This window comes from Trifolium pratense, linkage group LG2 (assembly GCF_020283565.1).
Source record: "Trifolium pratense cultivar HEN17-A07 linkage group LG2, ARS_RC_1.1, whole genome shotgun sequence".
NCBI classification, from domain to species: Eukaryota; Viridiplantae; Streptophyta; class Magnoliopsida; order Fabales; family Fabaceae; genus Trifolium; species Trifolium pratense.
This window is the reverse complement of record NC_060060.1, coordinates 1600367-1615087: the sequence shown is the minus strand read 5'-3', so window position 1 is coordinate 1615087 and position 14721 is coordinate 1600367. Positions and strand designations below refer to the sequence as shown.

At 32.9% G+C, this 14721-nt stretch overlaps 2 protein-coding genes across 2 annotated transcripts; one reads left to right on the top strand and one right to left on the bottom strand.

Annotated features, from left to right (window-relative positions):
• The first annotated feature begins 1237 nt into the window (after positions 1-1237).
• On the top strand, positions 1238-4761 carry LOC123910915 (protein ABA DEFICIENT 4, chloroplastic). The gene is made up of 6 exons (XM_045962207.1): positions 1238-1453; positions 2083-2257; positions 2796-2896; positions 3340-3468; positions 3564-3652; positions 4066-4761. Exons 1-6 carry the CDS (start codon positions 1406-1408, stop codon positions 4211-4213), a joined length of 690 nt encoding a protein of 229 aa, XP_045818163.1. The 5' UTR covers positions 1238-1405; the 3' UTR covers positions 4214-4761.
• A 766-nt stretch (positions 4762-5527) lies between these two features.
• Positions 5528-11384, bottom strand: LOC123910914. Its single transcript, XM_045962206.1, has 11 exons — positions 11105-11384; positions 9583-9775; positions 9384-9469; positions 8978-9062; positions 7943-8021; positions 7477-7607; positions 7291-7377; positions 7086-7198; positions 6591-6721; positions 6344-6457; positions 5528-5974 (listed from the first exon to the last, which is right to left on the bottom strand). The coding sequence occupies exons 1-10, from the start codon at positions 11158-11160 to the stop codon at positions 6345-6347; spliced, it is 1074 nt and encodes a 357-aa protein (XP_045818162.1). The 5' UTR covers positions 11161-11384; the 3' UTR covers positions 5528-5974; position 6344.
• Positions 11385-14721: the final 3337 nt, after the last annotated feature.

Below are 14721 nucleotides of genomic sequence, written 5' to 3'. Positions count from 1 at the left end.
CGTGTCTAGGTTGGTGACATTGTTTGTATAAACTAATATTCTATGTACCAACGTTTGATCATAAATTTAATTTTGTCTAAATTTTGCTGAAAATCTATTTAAGGGGATGTTGCTTTTGCAAAGAGAAAATCATTCAAACTTTCTTTATAGTAGGAATTCATTCAAACTTATGTTTGCACTTCAATCCAAACATGATAACTATTAGTACAATTCTCTAAAGAAGTACACATCATTAAAAAATATCATTCTATAACCGTTCTCGATGAGATTTGAAGTTGTCGTGTCCGTTTATAAGGTGAAACTCTAACAACTATCCATTTTATTAATCTTTTTACCCAATTAAAAAAAAAATTACACACAGATCATTACCAAACAATACGCATGCATGATTATTGTTCCCTTAAAAATCACCAATTGTTGCATAATAGTATATGTTAAGAAGCCCATGTCAATTGGGAGATAATCACAATATATATATTTATAAGTGATGAGGACAAAATTCTCATCATATAAATCAATTTTATAGTGTTGAATTAAACACAATTCTCAATGGTATCAAAACTTCCTTCACGAGACACCGAACAAACCTCTATCTATCAACTTTCTGATCAGCACGAAATAATGTGAATAAACATTCATAAAAATGTGCACTATCAAGCTCCAAAATAAAAGGACATGAGACAAAAGTGGCCCCCTCTAGTCATGAATTGTTACTTTGCTTTTGTTCTAAACTAGTCAACTCAAAGAGACATACATAGCCATCCAATAAAGAACTGAATTATTAGACCCACAACAAATATTAACTAACATGGATAAGAAAAAATGCTGTATATTTTCTGTCACGCTCTTTCTAGAAAAATCATTATTATCATTGTTTGACCAAAAAAATGTGGTAAAGTTAGAAAATAATTTCAAGCTAGATATATATATATATATAAGAGCCGTGTTATTTGAACACACAAAATGTAACACGGTATATAAGAGCCGTGTTATTTGAACCCATAAAATACGACACCATATTTAATATCGTACAAGTTTATCCGATGTCAGATGTCAAATTGTGTGTCGAGAAAACGGTTCTCTAAATATAAATATACAAAAAAATAAATGCAAGTTGAGGGGAGATGAATGCTACTACTATCATGCTATTTATCAAACTTTTTGTTATTTAGTGCATTTACCTGTCTTCCATAAAACTCAAACTCTTTTATTTTCAGTTAGTGGACACTTAACCTTTTTTCTTCCACCTTTTTTGGGGTGTGACATTCAAAACAATACTTTGTTTTCTCATAAAGTGGAAAATGTTGTCAGTACTATCTGTTTTGCATTATATTATTCATTCATTCATGAAGTGCCTATTAATGTTGTTGATTCCAATATTCACTTCCCTTGTTTTTCTTCAACCATGGCTTTCTCTTCTTACTTTTGCCATTCTCCATTACTAGCATTGAAGGTAAAGTTTTTTGTGTTTCATATGATCTTAGTGTTTCTTATTTGTTCTTTTTTTGAGATCTTCTATTTATGATGCCTTTCTTAGTAAATTTTTTAACTTAATTAAATGGTTATTTTGTGTATCTTATGATATTTGGAATACTTGATATGTTTACCATGCTATGGATTAATGTTTTAAAAACCAGACCGAATCAGATAAGTTAAATCGCGAAACGGCCAGTTGGTTTGCTGGTTTGATCTAAGTTGTACCATAGCCTGGTTGAACCGGATTGATATTGGGTTGAGCGGTCGGAATATGGTTGGTAGACTGATTTTTTTTTTATTTAATTTTTTTTCACAATTTTAAAATTATTTATATATTTTTTGTCATCCAGTTCAACCGATTGAACCATAATCTGACAGTCTATCAGTTCAATCTCTGGTCCGGTTTTTAAAACATTGGTCTGAGCAAGTGGTCCTTGCATATTGAACTAAGTTGAACTTTTAAACTTAGGAAAAAATGTTCAATTGTAATTAATGTAAGATAAAGATCAATCATGTTGTGTTTATATATTCTAATAGAGATAACATGTTAATTTGTATCTCTCAATTGGTGAATGTAGCTTATAATTGTGATTCTATTTCTTAAAGATTAATCACTTCAGAAACAATGGTGCTGCTGAGCTTGAGCTTTGTAACAAACTCATTGTGAGAAGCAGAGTCAACTTAATCAGAGATTGGAGTTTCATAAGAGGATCAAGACTTGTTTTGAAACAAAAAGTTATGAGATTAACTCATAAAAAAGCCACTCCAATATATGCTTCATGTAATCATTTTCTATCCTACCTTTGTTACTTTTAACAAGTTTGTCCAAATTAATTCATGTGTTCTAATAAAGTTAGAGTACTGCAAAGTAAGTAATTACAACCGTTGACGAGAAACTCATAATTTGTTATGCACATCAAACAATCAAGATTACTTACTTTACACTCTTTTTTTGGTCAAGTAGTTTAGTAGCTAGAATTTCACTTTTCAAGGTGAATGTAGTAGTATCAGGGTTCCTGCATATTACATGCAATGTCCCTACCAACTGAGCTATCCTCACGGAGACTACTTACTTTACACTAATATGAATCTAAAGTAAAAATATGCTTTCTCTCGAATCAGCAATTCAATTTAGAGTGTAAAATAAGTAATTTCATCCGTTAACGAGAAATTCATAATTTGTTATGTGTGCGCAAGTAACATCAACTTCTGATTTTCTCATCAATAGTTGAGATTACTTACTAAAGTTAATTACTAGTGTTTTCAGTGACAACTTCTAGTGTTTTCTATATTAATTTTTCTCTACTTTCATGTTGCAGTGTTATCTGGATCACAACTTGCTAGCAGTGCCTTTACAATAGGAACAACAGCAGTGCTCCCATTTTACACACTTATGGTTCTAGCTCCAAATTCTGAGCTAGTATGTTTCTTATTCTTACAATGTTGAGAAAATCTTCAATTTTTTAGTTCTTGATATTTGACAAAATCAATGTTTTAAAAATCGAACGAGACATTGTACCAACAAGAGCTCCTAGTCTTGGTTCAACTGCTTTAAACTAGTTGAACTAAGACAAAGTAGTGATTGAACTGCTCAAATAACCTAACAGTCTATAGTTCCGTTTTACAGTTCAACTGGTTGAACAATTCGGTTCGGTTTTCAAAACATTGATAAAATAAAGTCTTGGTTCAACTACTACAAACCATCCGAATCAGAACGAAACCGTGATTGAACTGCTCAAATAACTGAATAGTAGACACTATATATGCAGTGTCGTATAACAGTTCAACAATCGGTTCTAAGTCTTTTGACATTCTTCCTAGATCATTCTGCCTAATTCAATTTCTTGATTGCAAAAAATGCAGACAAAAAAATCTATGCAAAGTAATGTGCCATATGCAATACTTGGGATTTTATATGCATTTTTATTGTACCTTTCATGGACTCCTGAGACAGTTGAACTGATTTTTGCAAGTAAATACTTATTACCAGAGGTGTGTATAATGTATTCATCAATAAAAAGTTTAATTTTTCAATATAGTTAAATTATATATCATCACTTTGATATCTTATATTTTATTTGGTGCAGCTAGCTAGTATAGGAAAAATGTTCTCTAATGAGATGACTTTAGCTTCTGCTTGGATTCACTTACTGGTTATTGATCTCTTTGCTGCAAGGTTTTGCCTCTTTTCCTTGCTAAATCTCCCTCCAATTACATTGTTTTCTCATTCCTCGAGTGTTACTAGGTTTAAATATGTTTTTAGTCCTTATAAATATACTTCCTTCTGATCTAGTCCCTGGAAATAACAAGTTTTGCTTTTTGTCCTCGCTATTCTGTGTTTTAGTCACTGTAATATTTGGTTCATGTTATATCAGTCTCTATAATACGTCGAAACACTGACACATACAACAGATACAGCACTAAAACATTAAATGTAACTTACATGTGTCAGTGTCGTATTAGGACTCCAGACACGTCTTTAATGAAAAGTGTATGTGCTACACGTCTTTTAGAATGTGACATATTTGTAGGGACTAAAAATCAAATTTAAACGTTATTCTGATTACATGTTTATGAATATAAATGCAGGCAGGTATTTCAAGATGGAAAAGAGAATCAGATTGAAACTAGGCATTCAGTTTCTCTTTGCTTGTTCTTTTGCCCTATTGGGATTTTTTCTCATATCATAACCAAAGCATTAACCAAAACAACCAAAGAAAACAAACATGACTTATAGAGGACACATGCTTGAACTCCTCCTATATAGCTAAATAAGAATTTTATTTCAAGTTGATGAATATCAAAAATTCATAGTTGAGTTGAAGTTAGTTTAGTTCTTAATGTCATTGGAAGTTCTTTTTATAAGTTATATGTGTCCATCATGTTTTGTCATAGTTGTAACATCAGAATCTTCAAGGATATGACTTGCGTAAAGATATCGAAGAATTTTATACTTATCATTGTCACGAATGAGATGGTGACTTGATAGGCGTTGGTTCAACAAAAACAAGAGAAAATGAATATGCGTACTTCTAAACTCAATTCTTATTCAATTTTCGTTGTTTTTGTTGAACTGACACTGATCATATCACCATCTAGGCTGTAAAGACGAGGAGGATCATTAGAACTGAAAAAATGATCCTATCGAACTCGAGTTGGGCATCGAGTTGAACCAATTTTTTTTATCAAATCAGTTCGAGTTAGACCAAGTTCGACTCGACTCATTGTACTTCTTCATAGAACCTTCAACGATTGATACATGCAGAAACCTTAAACAGTTGGTTATTCTTTGCATCTTACCAAACTCATGCCATGGAACTGGTATTCATTAAAACAAAACCGGCGTGAACCGGTTCTGCTTCAGCTCGAAAAGCACTGAACTGGTGAACAGGTTGTATACACCAAACCAATTTCAACTTAACTGCTCTTGTTTGAACTGAACTGAATTGTACTGTTAAAATATGCATTGAACCGAACCGAACTGGTGGTGTATCAACTGAATCAAACTGTTTTACTAAATGAATGAGAACTTTTAAATGTAGCATTGTGTATTCAAAAACAAAAACAAAAACAAAAACAAAATCCTCTATAGATAGAATCATCCACTCTTTTTTTCCTTCTGCAAAACTCAACATCTATAACTTTTGTTGTCGTGTGAACTCGCTTCTCCTTTCAGCTGAAAAAATAACACCAATAAATGCATATTTTTAAAAATTTAGTATTTAATTTAATCCGGTTTATTATAAAAAAAAATAAAAAAAAATTTAATCCAACTTTGCCACCTCTTATTATTCTTTCACAATTTCTCAGTTTTAACCCTCATTTTGCATTTGCTAGGCTCCCGTTGACTTTTATGATTAAAAAATGCTTATGTGACATTTTAAAGTTAAAAAACATATTTTTATAATAAATAAAAAAGTGTTTTTAAATAAAAAAGAATAAATAAAAAGGGTTTTTAAAATTAAAAAGATGTTTTAAAATTAAAAAAAGCATTTATAAAATAAAAATATCAGACAAGTGGGAAAAAAAAAATCATCAAACACAATACAAAGAATAATCAACTCTTTGGCATTCAATATTTTCATTAAAATGTATAGTAAGCTAATGTAAAGATTTAAAGAACTTCTACCAGGATCATGATGATATGAATAATGATGTTTTCTTTTGTAATCAGATACTTTCTTCTAAACTACACTAGAGGAACTGCTAGATTAACTAATGATCCTGTACAAGACAAATAATAATCAACTTTGTAGGCTAAACTTGCATGCAGTTCAACCTCCCTAAAGATCAGATCAATTAGAAATAATTTCGGTCGACAAAAATTTCACCACCGGATGTCCCTGAAAGTCGTGGATAAATCTTCACAGCAGATAACAGTTTTTTTTTTTTGCAACTAGTAGCACGCAAATGAAATCGCCAATGTTCAAAGTGTAACTCATGATATAGCAAGGGGATTTGTATGTTGATAGAATCCATTTGATGCTCCGATAAAGTCCTGCCATAAAGTCGACAAACAAACTTAAGACTCTTTTAGATAAAACCAGTAACATAGATAAATACTGAATTTGATCTCTAAACTTGTAGAGCCATATCAACCTAGTCCTCTATATTAACAATATTTCAAAATGATCCCGGAAATTGCAAAATATTAAACTGATCCATCCCTCCGTTGGTATTTGCAAGGACTATAATGACACTAAGTTTGTAATGTCAGCGAGGCATTCGAAACTAAGTGAATATTGAAGAAGGGAAAAATGGAACAAACAAAAAGAAAGCAAAGGTAGGAATGCATAGACACACATAAAAACAAAGTAAACAATTGGCAAAGTCGCATTTCACGATGAGAAGTTGAGAGAATAAGTACTTTAAGTAGGTAGTGATGACATCTGGACTGGACTATCGAATTCTCCACTCGATAAATCTGAGTTTCGGATAGAATCTTTTCTATTGTGCTCCAATGATGTTGCTTCATATATCCCTACATAATTCCATAGCAAAGAACATTTAACATTAATAATTAATTATTTAAAGAAAAAATAAAAGAGAGCTGAAACAATGCTTATTGAAATACAGTATAAATTTGAAGAGAATGTATAATATTCAAAACTTACCAAAACCTAATATTAAGCTGCAAATCACGAAGCCTGCAAGAGAAAAATCATTCTTGTACGCAATCTCCATGACGATGATGCATGCACTAGCCGCCATCAGATGCCTCGGTGAGGAGAAAACCATGTGCAATCTACAATGAAAAGTATATGAATTTCAGTATCTTCAGAACCACAATGCATTTTTTAATCACTGGTTTAGAACTTTCAAATACAACTCCAAACTTGACAGATAAAATCTGAATTTAAATTTGACCTTGTTATAACCAAGCCATACAAATGCGACTAATTTTTGGACAACAATAGAAATAACTAGTGTTGTCAATCGTGGATTGAGGAAAATGGTGGTTTGTTCAAATTCTGCTATGCAACAGTGCTATACCGCTATACTATAGTGCTATAACACCAATATAGCCGCTATTCACTGAATAAGCCTAATAGCCAAAATGCAAAACCAACTTTCTTTTGCTCACTTAATCATTATGTATCATGACATACCTCTCCTCTGCAATACTGTCAGCATAGAATATCACAATATTTCCAAAGAGAATAGTGCTCAAGAAGGCCCAAGCCGAGAACGGTAATTTCCCATTGTTTTCGGAAGGTGCTCCCTGTAGGAGTCAAAGGAGGGAGAGCATTACACAAATAGTTACATGTCAAAAAGGCCAAAACCTAAAATGGAAAACACCGTCACAAAACTCACTATGATTACGTCCCACATGGCAATAGGAAACATGAAACACGTCGCAGAACCAATGGTTAAAGCATGGAGTCGCCTTTTAAGTTGATTCTGAAAACAAAAGATGTTCCGGTTTAGATATTAGGGAACACGTAAAGTACCTTAAACAAAAGAGAAAATACTAATTGCAAATTACATGAATGTTACTACCTTGATTGAAACGCGCCTTGCAATTACTCTTCTAAGGGCAGATAGGATACCAGCAATAATAGGAATCAACATTTGCTTCAAGCCCAAACTTTGTTCTGTATGAGCCTCAGTTTCATCTCTATCTTCCCATGGTATATAGCAGTTAAGTTTACAACACTTTTGGAAAAGATAAAAAAAAGATGAAAGACTTCACAAACAACAAAAGGGAATACATGGAGCAAGCAAAATATATTTGAGCAGTAAAATTAATGAACCTAAGTAGTGTTTCAAAAACCGAACCGAACTGCTCAAATGTGAACCGGACTTTACTACTATTTGATTATTTGAGTGTTTCGATTGCGGTTGCATCTTGGTTTGAGCGGTTTAATTCGGTTGAACCATGACCCTGAGGTCTCGCCGGATTGATGTCTAGTTCGTTTTTTAGAACAATATATGTAAGAAAGAAAATAATACTGAGTAAGGATATCAAACGGAGAATATGACGCTGTGGCCCATCCTTCAGATAGCAGGTAAAATGATGCGCACATGGCAAATAGGCCACCTATCTGGTTCAAAAATAAGAAAGTGTAATTACCAGATTAGAGAAGATCCTAAACTTCTTTCAAACACATTAATCACAATTAAGAAAGCACTTTATCATCGAGTAACACAGTGCAACCTGGACATGAATTTATCCCTTCATTCTTTTATCAAAGTTGGTTAGATAATTTTATGCATATTTTTTTAGGGTGAAAATCCTCAAAAACAGCACAGACAAAGGCTCTGTTTGGATTAACAACTTAAGTAAGCGTTTAAAACATAAGTGCTTATGTATAAGCTATAAACTATTTTCTTAAGCTATCATAGAGAGCTTATGAAAATAGCTTACGGACATGTGATGAATAGTTTAAGCTCTCCCAAAATAGTCTCATAAGTGCTTATGCGAGTAGATAAGTACAAACAACTCAATCTAGGGCCCGTTTGGATTAGCATATTTTTGAGCTTATGCAAAACAGCTTATGCAAATAAATAAGGTTTTACGTTATTTTATAAGTTCCCACTAATGAAAATTGTATTTTTATAAGCTAGTTTATCATAAACTACCTTGACAAACTTATAATAATACATAAAAATTTATTTATTTGCATAAGCTCTTTTGCATAAGCTCAAAAATAAGCTAATCCAAAGAAAAATGAATAAACTAAAGAAACAGTATAAACAATTCAGGAAAACATTAAAGAAGAAACGAGAAAAACAACTCAGGAGTCATGGTAAAACAATTCAGGATGACCTTAAAGGGACGATAAAGAAAACTAAATCTTCATGAGTCATGGTAAAACAATTCAGGAAACAGTTACATCTTCTGAAAATATTTATCAATACAAATAAAGAAGAAACGAGAAAACCATTTGCAGAAAAACCCAACTCTTGGAGCATAGGTATCTAATGCAATTCAAATATACGGTTTCATGGTATGTTTTATATAGAATAATTGTCGAGAGGGAGTATATGAAAGTATTACCTTTTTCCACAGATTACTTCTCCTCCCATACAACACTCCAGACAGTACTCCAAGGACAGCACCAGAATACTCACCCAATATCGCTCTGAATTAATAATAAAAACAATAACTGTAATGAGTTTATATACCAATTAAAAAATAATTACTCATCAAATCAAGAACCGATAAATAAAGACAAACATGATCAAGAAGCAGCTATATAATGGCATAAACACTTGTGAGATTTTTAAACAGCTTGTGACATATTTATAAGCTCTCCAAGAGAGCTTATGAAAACAACTTATAGCTTATATGATAAGCACATATGCTATAAGCGCTTAATTAAGTTGTTAATCCAAACAGAGCATAAGAACTCAATGCATATAAGTTGACAACTGAAATTTCCTTTGAACATACAAAAACCAACCTAACTGGTCCGCATGATTTTAGTCCCTTTCCCCACAAGACAAGATACAGTGCTGTTATAAAACCGTTTATTATAGAAGGCACAACCTGAAGAAACAAAATTGGTGTTAGTTAAGGAATACACATATTATGTTAAAAATTTACGTAGAATTTAACGCTTATTCCTTAATACTCCTTGCTGAAGTCGAAATTAGGTTTACCTGTGCATTAGAAAGTGGCCTTCCCTTCCAAGGCTTTTGCAAAATCAAAAATAGGACAGCTGCAGGAGCTAGACAAGCAAAAAGAAAAAGAACAACTGAAGCTCCGGTCTGTGATAAGTAGCGGAACATGGAGTATATTGACCATATCCTCAAGAAATTCGCAACAACATGAATTATCTGCAACGGTGTATGTCTACGGAGAGCAAAAAAATATAATCAGAACAGACCAAGTAAAAACTTCAAATACACAGTCCCTCGTCTACAAAAGTATCATAATATAGGTAATCAATCAATAATCAGTATGGTATAGTAGAACTAGAATGTCAAGAAACTGAAAAACTCTTATACATAACGACTAAAAGCATAGCAAATAAACAGTACACAAAAAAATACTAAAATCATTCGATATTTTCTTTTTTAAAGTAATCGAAAGCATTCACAACAACACAACCAAGCCTTATCCCACTAAGTAGGGTTGGCTACATGGATCAAACAACCTCATAATGTTATGTCATATATCATATCTCTATCCACTAAATCGCCACTTCTTTCGTAATAGTTTCTTTTATAGTTTTTCTAGGTCTTTCTCTGCCTCTAGCGATTTGACTACCCTCCATCTGACGTACTCTCCGTCCTTACTACATAGTCTACAAGTCTTCTCTCCACATGTCCAAACCATCTAATCCGTGTTTTCACCATCTTTTTTACTATAGCTGTTATCACAACTCTCTAATGTTGGCAATCCTAATCCTATCTCGTCTGGTCTTACTACACATTGAACGCAACACTCTCATCTCTGCTACACTAAATTTTAAAAATTAAATAAAATAATTGAAAGCATTTAGGTACTTGAATGAAAGGCAAACAGGCTACAAGTTGCGCCGCTAACCCTTTTTGGATGACAAAACCAATCCTCTTAAACGCTACATCTAGAAATCTAGGAAACACCACATTACTATGCATGACTCTTACATATACTGTGAAATGAATGTTCTTTAATCAATCTCATTAGAAAATGATAGATTGAATTCAATAGTTAAGAAGACTACTACTCTTTATATCACCTTCAAATTTCCCTACTAAACAAATATATAATAGCAATGAAAAACAAACACTAACACAAAGAAACTAGTGACAATTTAAGAAAATGGAAGTGTCGGTCCGGCCTCCGACACGACAAGTGTAAGTGCTACAAGAGTAAATATTGCTTGACATTACTATTCAAAAAATGAAACAGTAGCAGCATTTCAGTTCTCAAACAACTAAACCATAACAATTTCAGCTTAAACCATTAGCACATTTCAATGCACCTAACCATACTCAAAATTAAAACAACAAAGACGCAGCTTCATAAAATTACAAACAAAACCGCTCATAGATCTTTCAAAAACAAAACTTAAAAAAAAAAAAAAATCCATTTTTTTCATTTAATTTGAACCAATACCAAAAAACAAACCATACCCAGAATTTATTATAACTAAATTCAACAGAAAAACGAGAAAAAATTAAATTTTTTGTTTACCTGAAATGATGAGGAGGTGACCCTCGATCATCTGATAAATGATTTGGGGACATCATTGTGTTGAAATGAAAAGAACAAAACTGAAAGAACAAGAATGAACAAGAGTGTGGTGATGAATTCAAATCAAAACAAAGTAATTTTGTGCTTCGAATCACAAATCCATTGTTGATTTCTTCATCTTCTTACCATCACACACACAAACAAAAAAAGGGGTTTTTTTTTTCAGTTGATTTTATTTTTGGGTTCTTTGTTATGGACCCACCAATGGAAATAACAATAGAATTTAAGTATAACACCTCATTTTTCTCTTAACTGCACCCCAATTACTCTTACTCAATTATGAAATGTCCGAACTACCCCCTACAACACTTTTTTTTTTTACTCAATCCCTACTGTTAGGGCTATCCAAAAAGACCAAAACCGAACTTAACTGGTTAGGACTGACCTATAACTATTTTCTATGTGAATACATACTCCAGCGATAATAAATTATCATGTCTGATTTTTTCGGAGGATGGATCAATAAGAATTTGGAATTGGATCTGGTGTAGTCACTTTTTCATGCAGTCGTTTTATAGCCGTTCGATCGTAATCGGACGGCTTAAATAAATGCAGTCAATAAATAAGTTTTTAAATCATAATCGTCTGATCTTGATCAGACGGCTGTAGATGGCCTGAATGCATGACTGCACAAAAAAGGTGACTGCACGGAATCCGGGTTCATAAGAATTCACCTATTTTTAAACTATTAGTGTTCACCTATGTTAAAATTTATTTTCCTGAATTTAGCTTAATTGATAAAAATATCATGTATATATATATATATATATACATATATATATATATATATATATATATATATATATATATATTGTTATGAATATTTAGTGGATGTCCATATAGGTTCTGACCCATGTTATTGGCCCATTACATTTGCCTATAAATAGAACCTATGACTAATGTAAACTACTCACTTGGTTAATCAGACTAATTCTATTCTTTCTCTCTTCTCTTCTTCTCTCCTCTATACTTATATATTATTACTATTACTTATATTTTATAACACGTTATCAGCACGACACTCTAATCAATTGAGAATGAGCTTTGACACTAGCATCAATAAGGATGATACATGTCTTGTGGATAGTGCAACTACCCACACAATTTTTAAAGATAAAAAATATTTCTCCTCTTTGGTGAAACGAGAAACTAATGTCAGTACAATATCCGGCACTTCAAAAATAATTGAAGGCTCCGGAAGAGCAGATATATTGTTATATGGTGGAACAAAGTTACATATTGAGAATGCATTATATTCCTCCAAATCTTATAGAAATTTATTAAGTTTCAAGGATATTCGTCTAAATGGATACCATATTGAAACAAGAAATGAAGGAGGTGTTGAATACCTTTGTATCACAAAGCGCAATTTGCATAAAACATGTGTATTGGAGAAACTACCCGCTTTCTCTTCGGGTTTGTACTACACTTATATTAGTACAATTGAAACACATGTTATTGTAAACCAGAAGTTTACAAATCATAATGTAAACCAGAAGTTTACAAATCATGATAAATTTGTTGTTTGGCATGACCGGCTAGGCCATCCCGGTTCTATAATGATGCGAAAAATAATTAAAAACTCATGTGGTCATCAATTGAAGAGCCAGGAGATTCTTCAATCTAATAAGCACTCATGTGCTTCTTGTTCACAAGGGAAGTTGATAATTCGGCCATCACCATTAAAAATTAATAGTGAACCTCTAAATTTTCTAGAACGTATACATGGTGATATTTGTGGACCAATACACCCACCATGTGGACCATTTAGATATTTTATGGTTTTAATTGACGCGTCAACTAGGTGGTCACATGTTTGTTTGTTGTCAACTCGCAACCAGGCATTTGCGAGACTGTTAGCTCAACTAATTCGAATAAGAGCTCACTTCCCTGATTATCCCGTCAAGAAAATACGTCTTGATAATGCTGCTGAGTTTTCATCTCAAGCATTTAATGAGTATTGTATATCCATTGGGATTGATATTGAACACCCTGTAGCACATGTTCATACACAAAATGGAATGGCGGAATCACTTATCAAACGTATACAATTAATTGCAAGACCACTCCTTATGAGATGCAAACTTCCAATTTCCGCTTGGGGACATGCAATTTTACATGCTGCATCGTTAATTCGCATCAGGCCAACAAGTTATAATAGCTCCTCCCCTTTAAAATTGGTTTTTGGTCAAGAACCAAATATTTCTCATCTAAGAATTTTTGGATGTGCGGTCTATGTACCAATTTACCCTCCTCAACGCACTAAGATGGGTCCACATAGAAGGTTGGGAATATATGTTGGATATGAATCTCCATCTATTATTAAGTACCTTGAGCCAACAACAGGAGATTTATTTACAGCGAGATTTGCTGATTGTCATTTTGATGAATCAAATTTCCCAACATTAGGGGGAGAGAATAAACAGCTAGAAAAAGAGATCAGTTGGAATGAATTATCATTATCTCATTTTGATCCTCGAACTAAACAATGTGAACTAGAAGTTCAAAAGATAATTCATCTACAAAGTTTAGCAAATCAATTACCAAATGCATTCACTGATCCAAAGGGTGTGACTAAGTCATATATACCAGCTGTTAATGCTCCGATAAAATTGGATGTCCCTGTCGGACAATGTATTGTTGCAAATGAGTCTCAACCGCGCCTGAAGCGTGGTAGGCCAGTCGGTTCCAAAGATAGAAATCCTCGAATGAGAAAAGGAGCTAAAAAGATAGATGGCACAAATGATGATACAGAAGCTCTAAAAGAGCCTTCAGACATAACTGATATTTCAGTCCCCGAAGAAATTGATCAGGTACCTGAAATTCATGAAAATAATGAGATCTCAATGAATTATGTCACTAGTGGAATACAATGGAACCGAAATAATGTCAACGTTGATGATGTTTTTGCATATAATATAGCGCTAAATATGATAAATAATAATGAGGATCATGAACCAAAATCTATTAAAGATTGTCGACAAAGTGAGAATTGGCCAAAATGGAAAGATGCAATTGATGCAGAACTAAACTCACTTTACAAACGACAAGTTTTTGGACCTGTTGTCCGCACACCCGAAGGTGTAAAACCAGTTGGATATAAATGGGTGTTTGTGCGAAAACGAAATGAAAACGGTGAAATTGTGAGATATAAAGCGAGACTAGTTGCTCAAAGATTTTCGCAAAGACCCGGTATCGATTTTGACGAGACATATTCACCAGTAGTTGATGCAACTACTTTTAGGTACTTAATTAGCCTTATAGCACACAAAGGGCTAAATATGCACATGATGGATGTTGTTACAGCATATTTGTATGGCTCACTTGATAGTGACATTTATATGAAACTCCCTGAAGGATTTCATTTTCCTAATGCCAATAATTTAAAGTCTCGAGAAGAATACTCCATCAAATTGAATAAGTCTCTTTATGGACTAAAACAGTCTGGACGCATGTGGTATAACCGTCTCAGTGAATATTTGCTAAGAGAGGGTTATAAAAATGACTCCATTTGCCCATGTATTTTTATAAAAGGATCAGAAAGTGAATTTGCTATA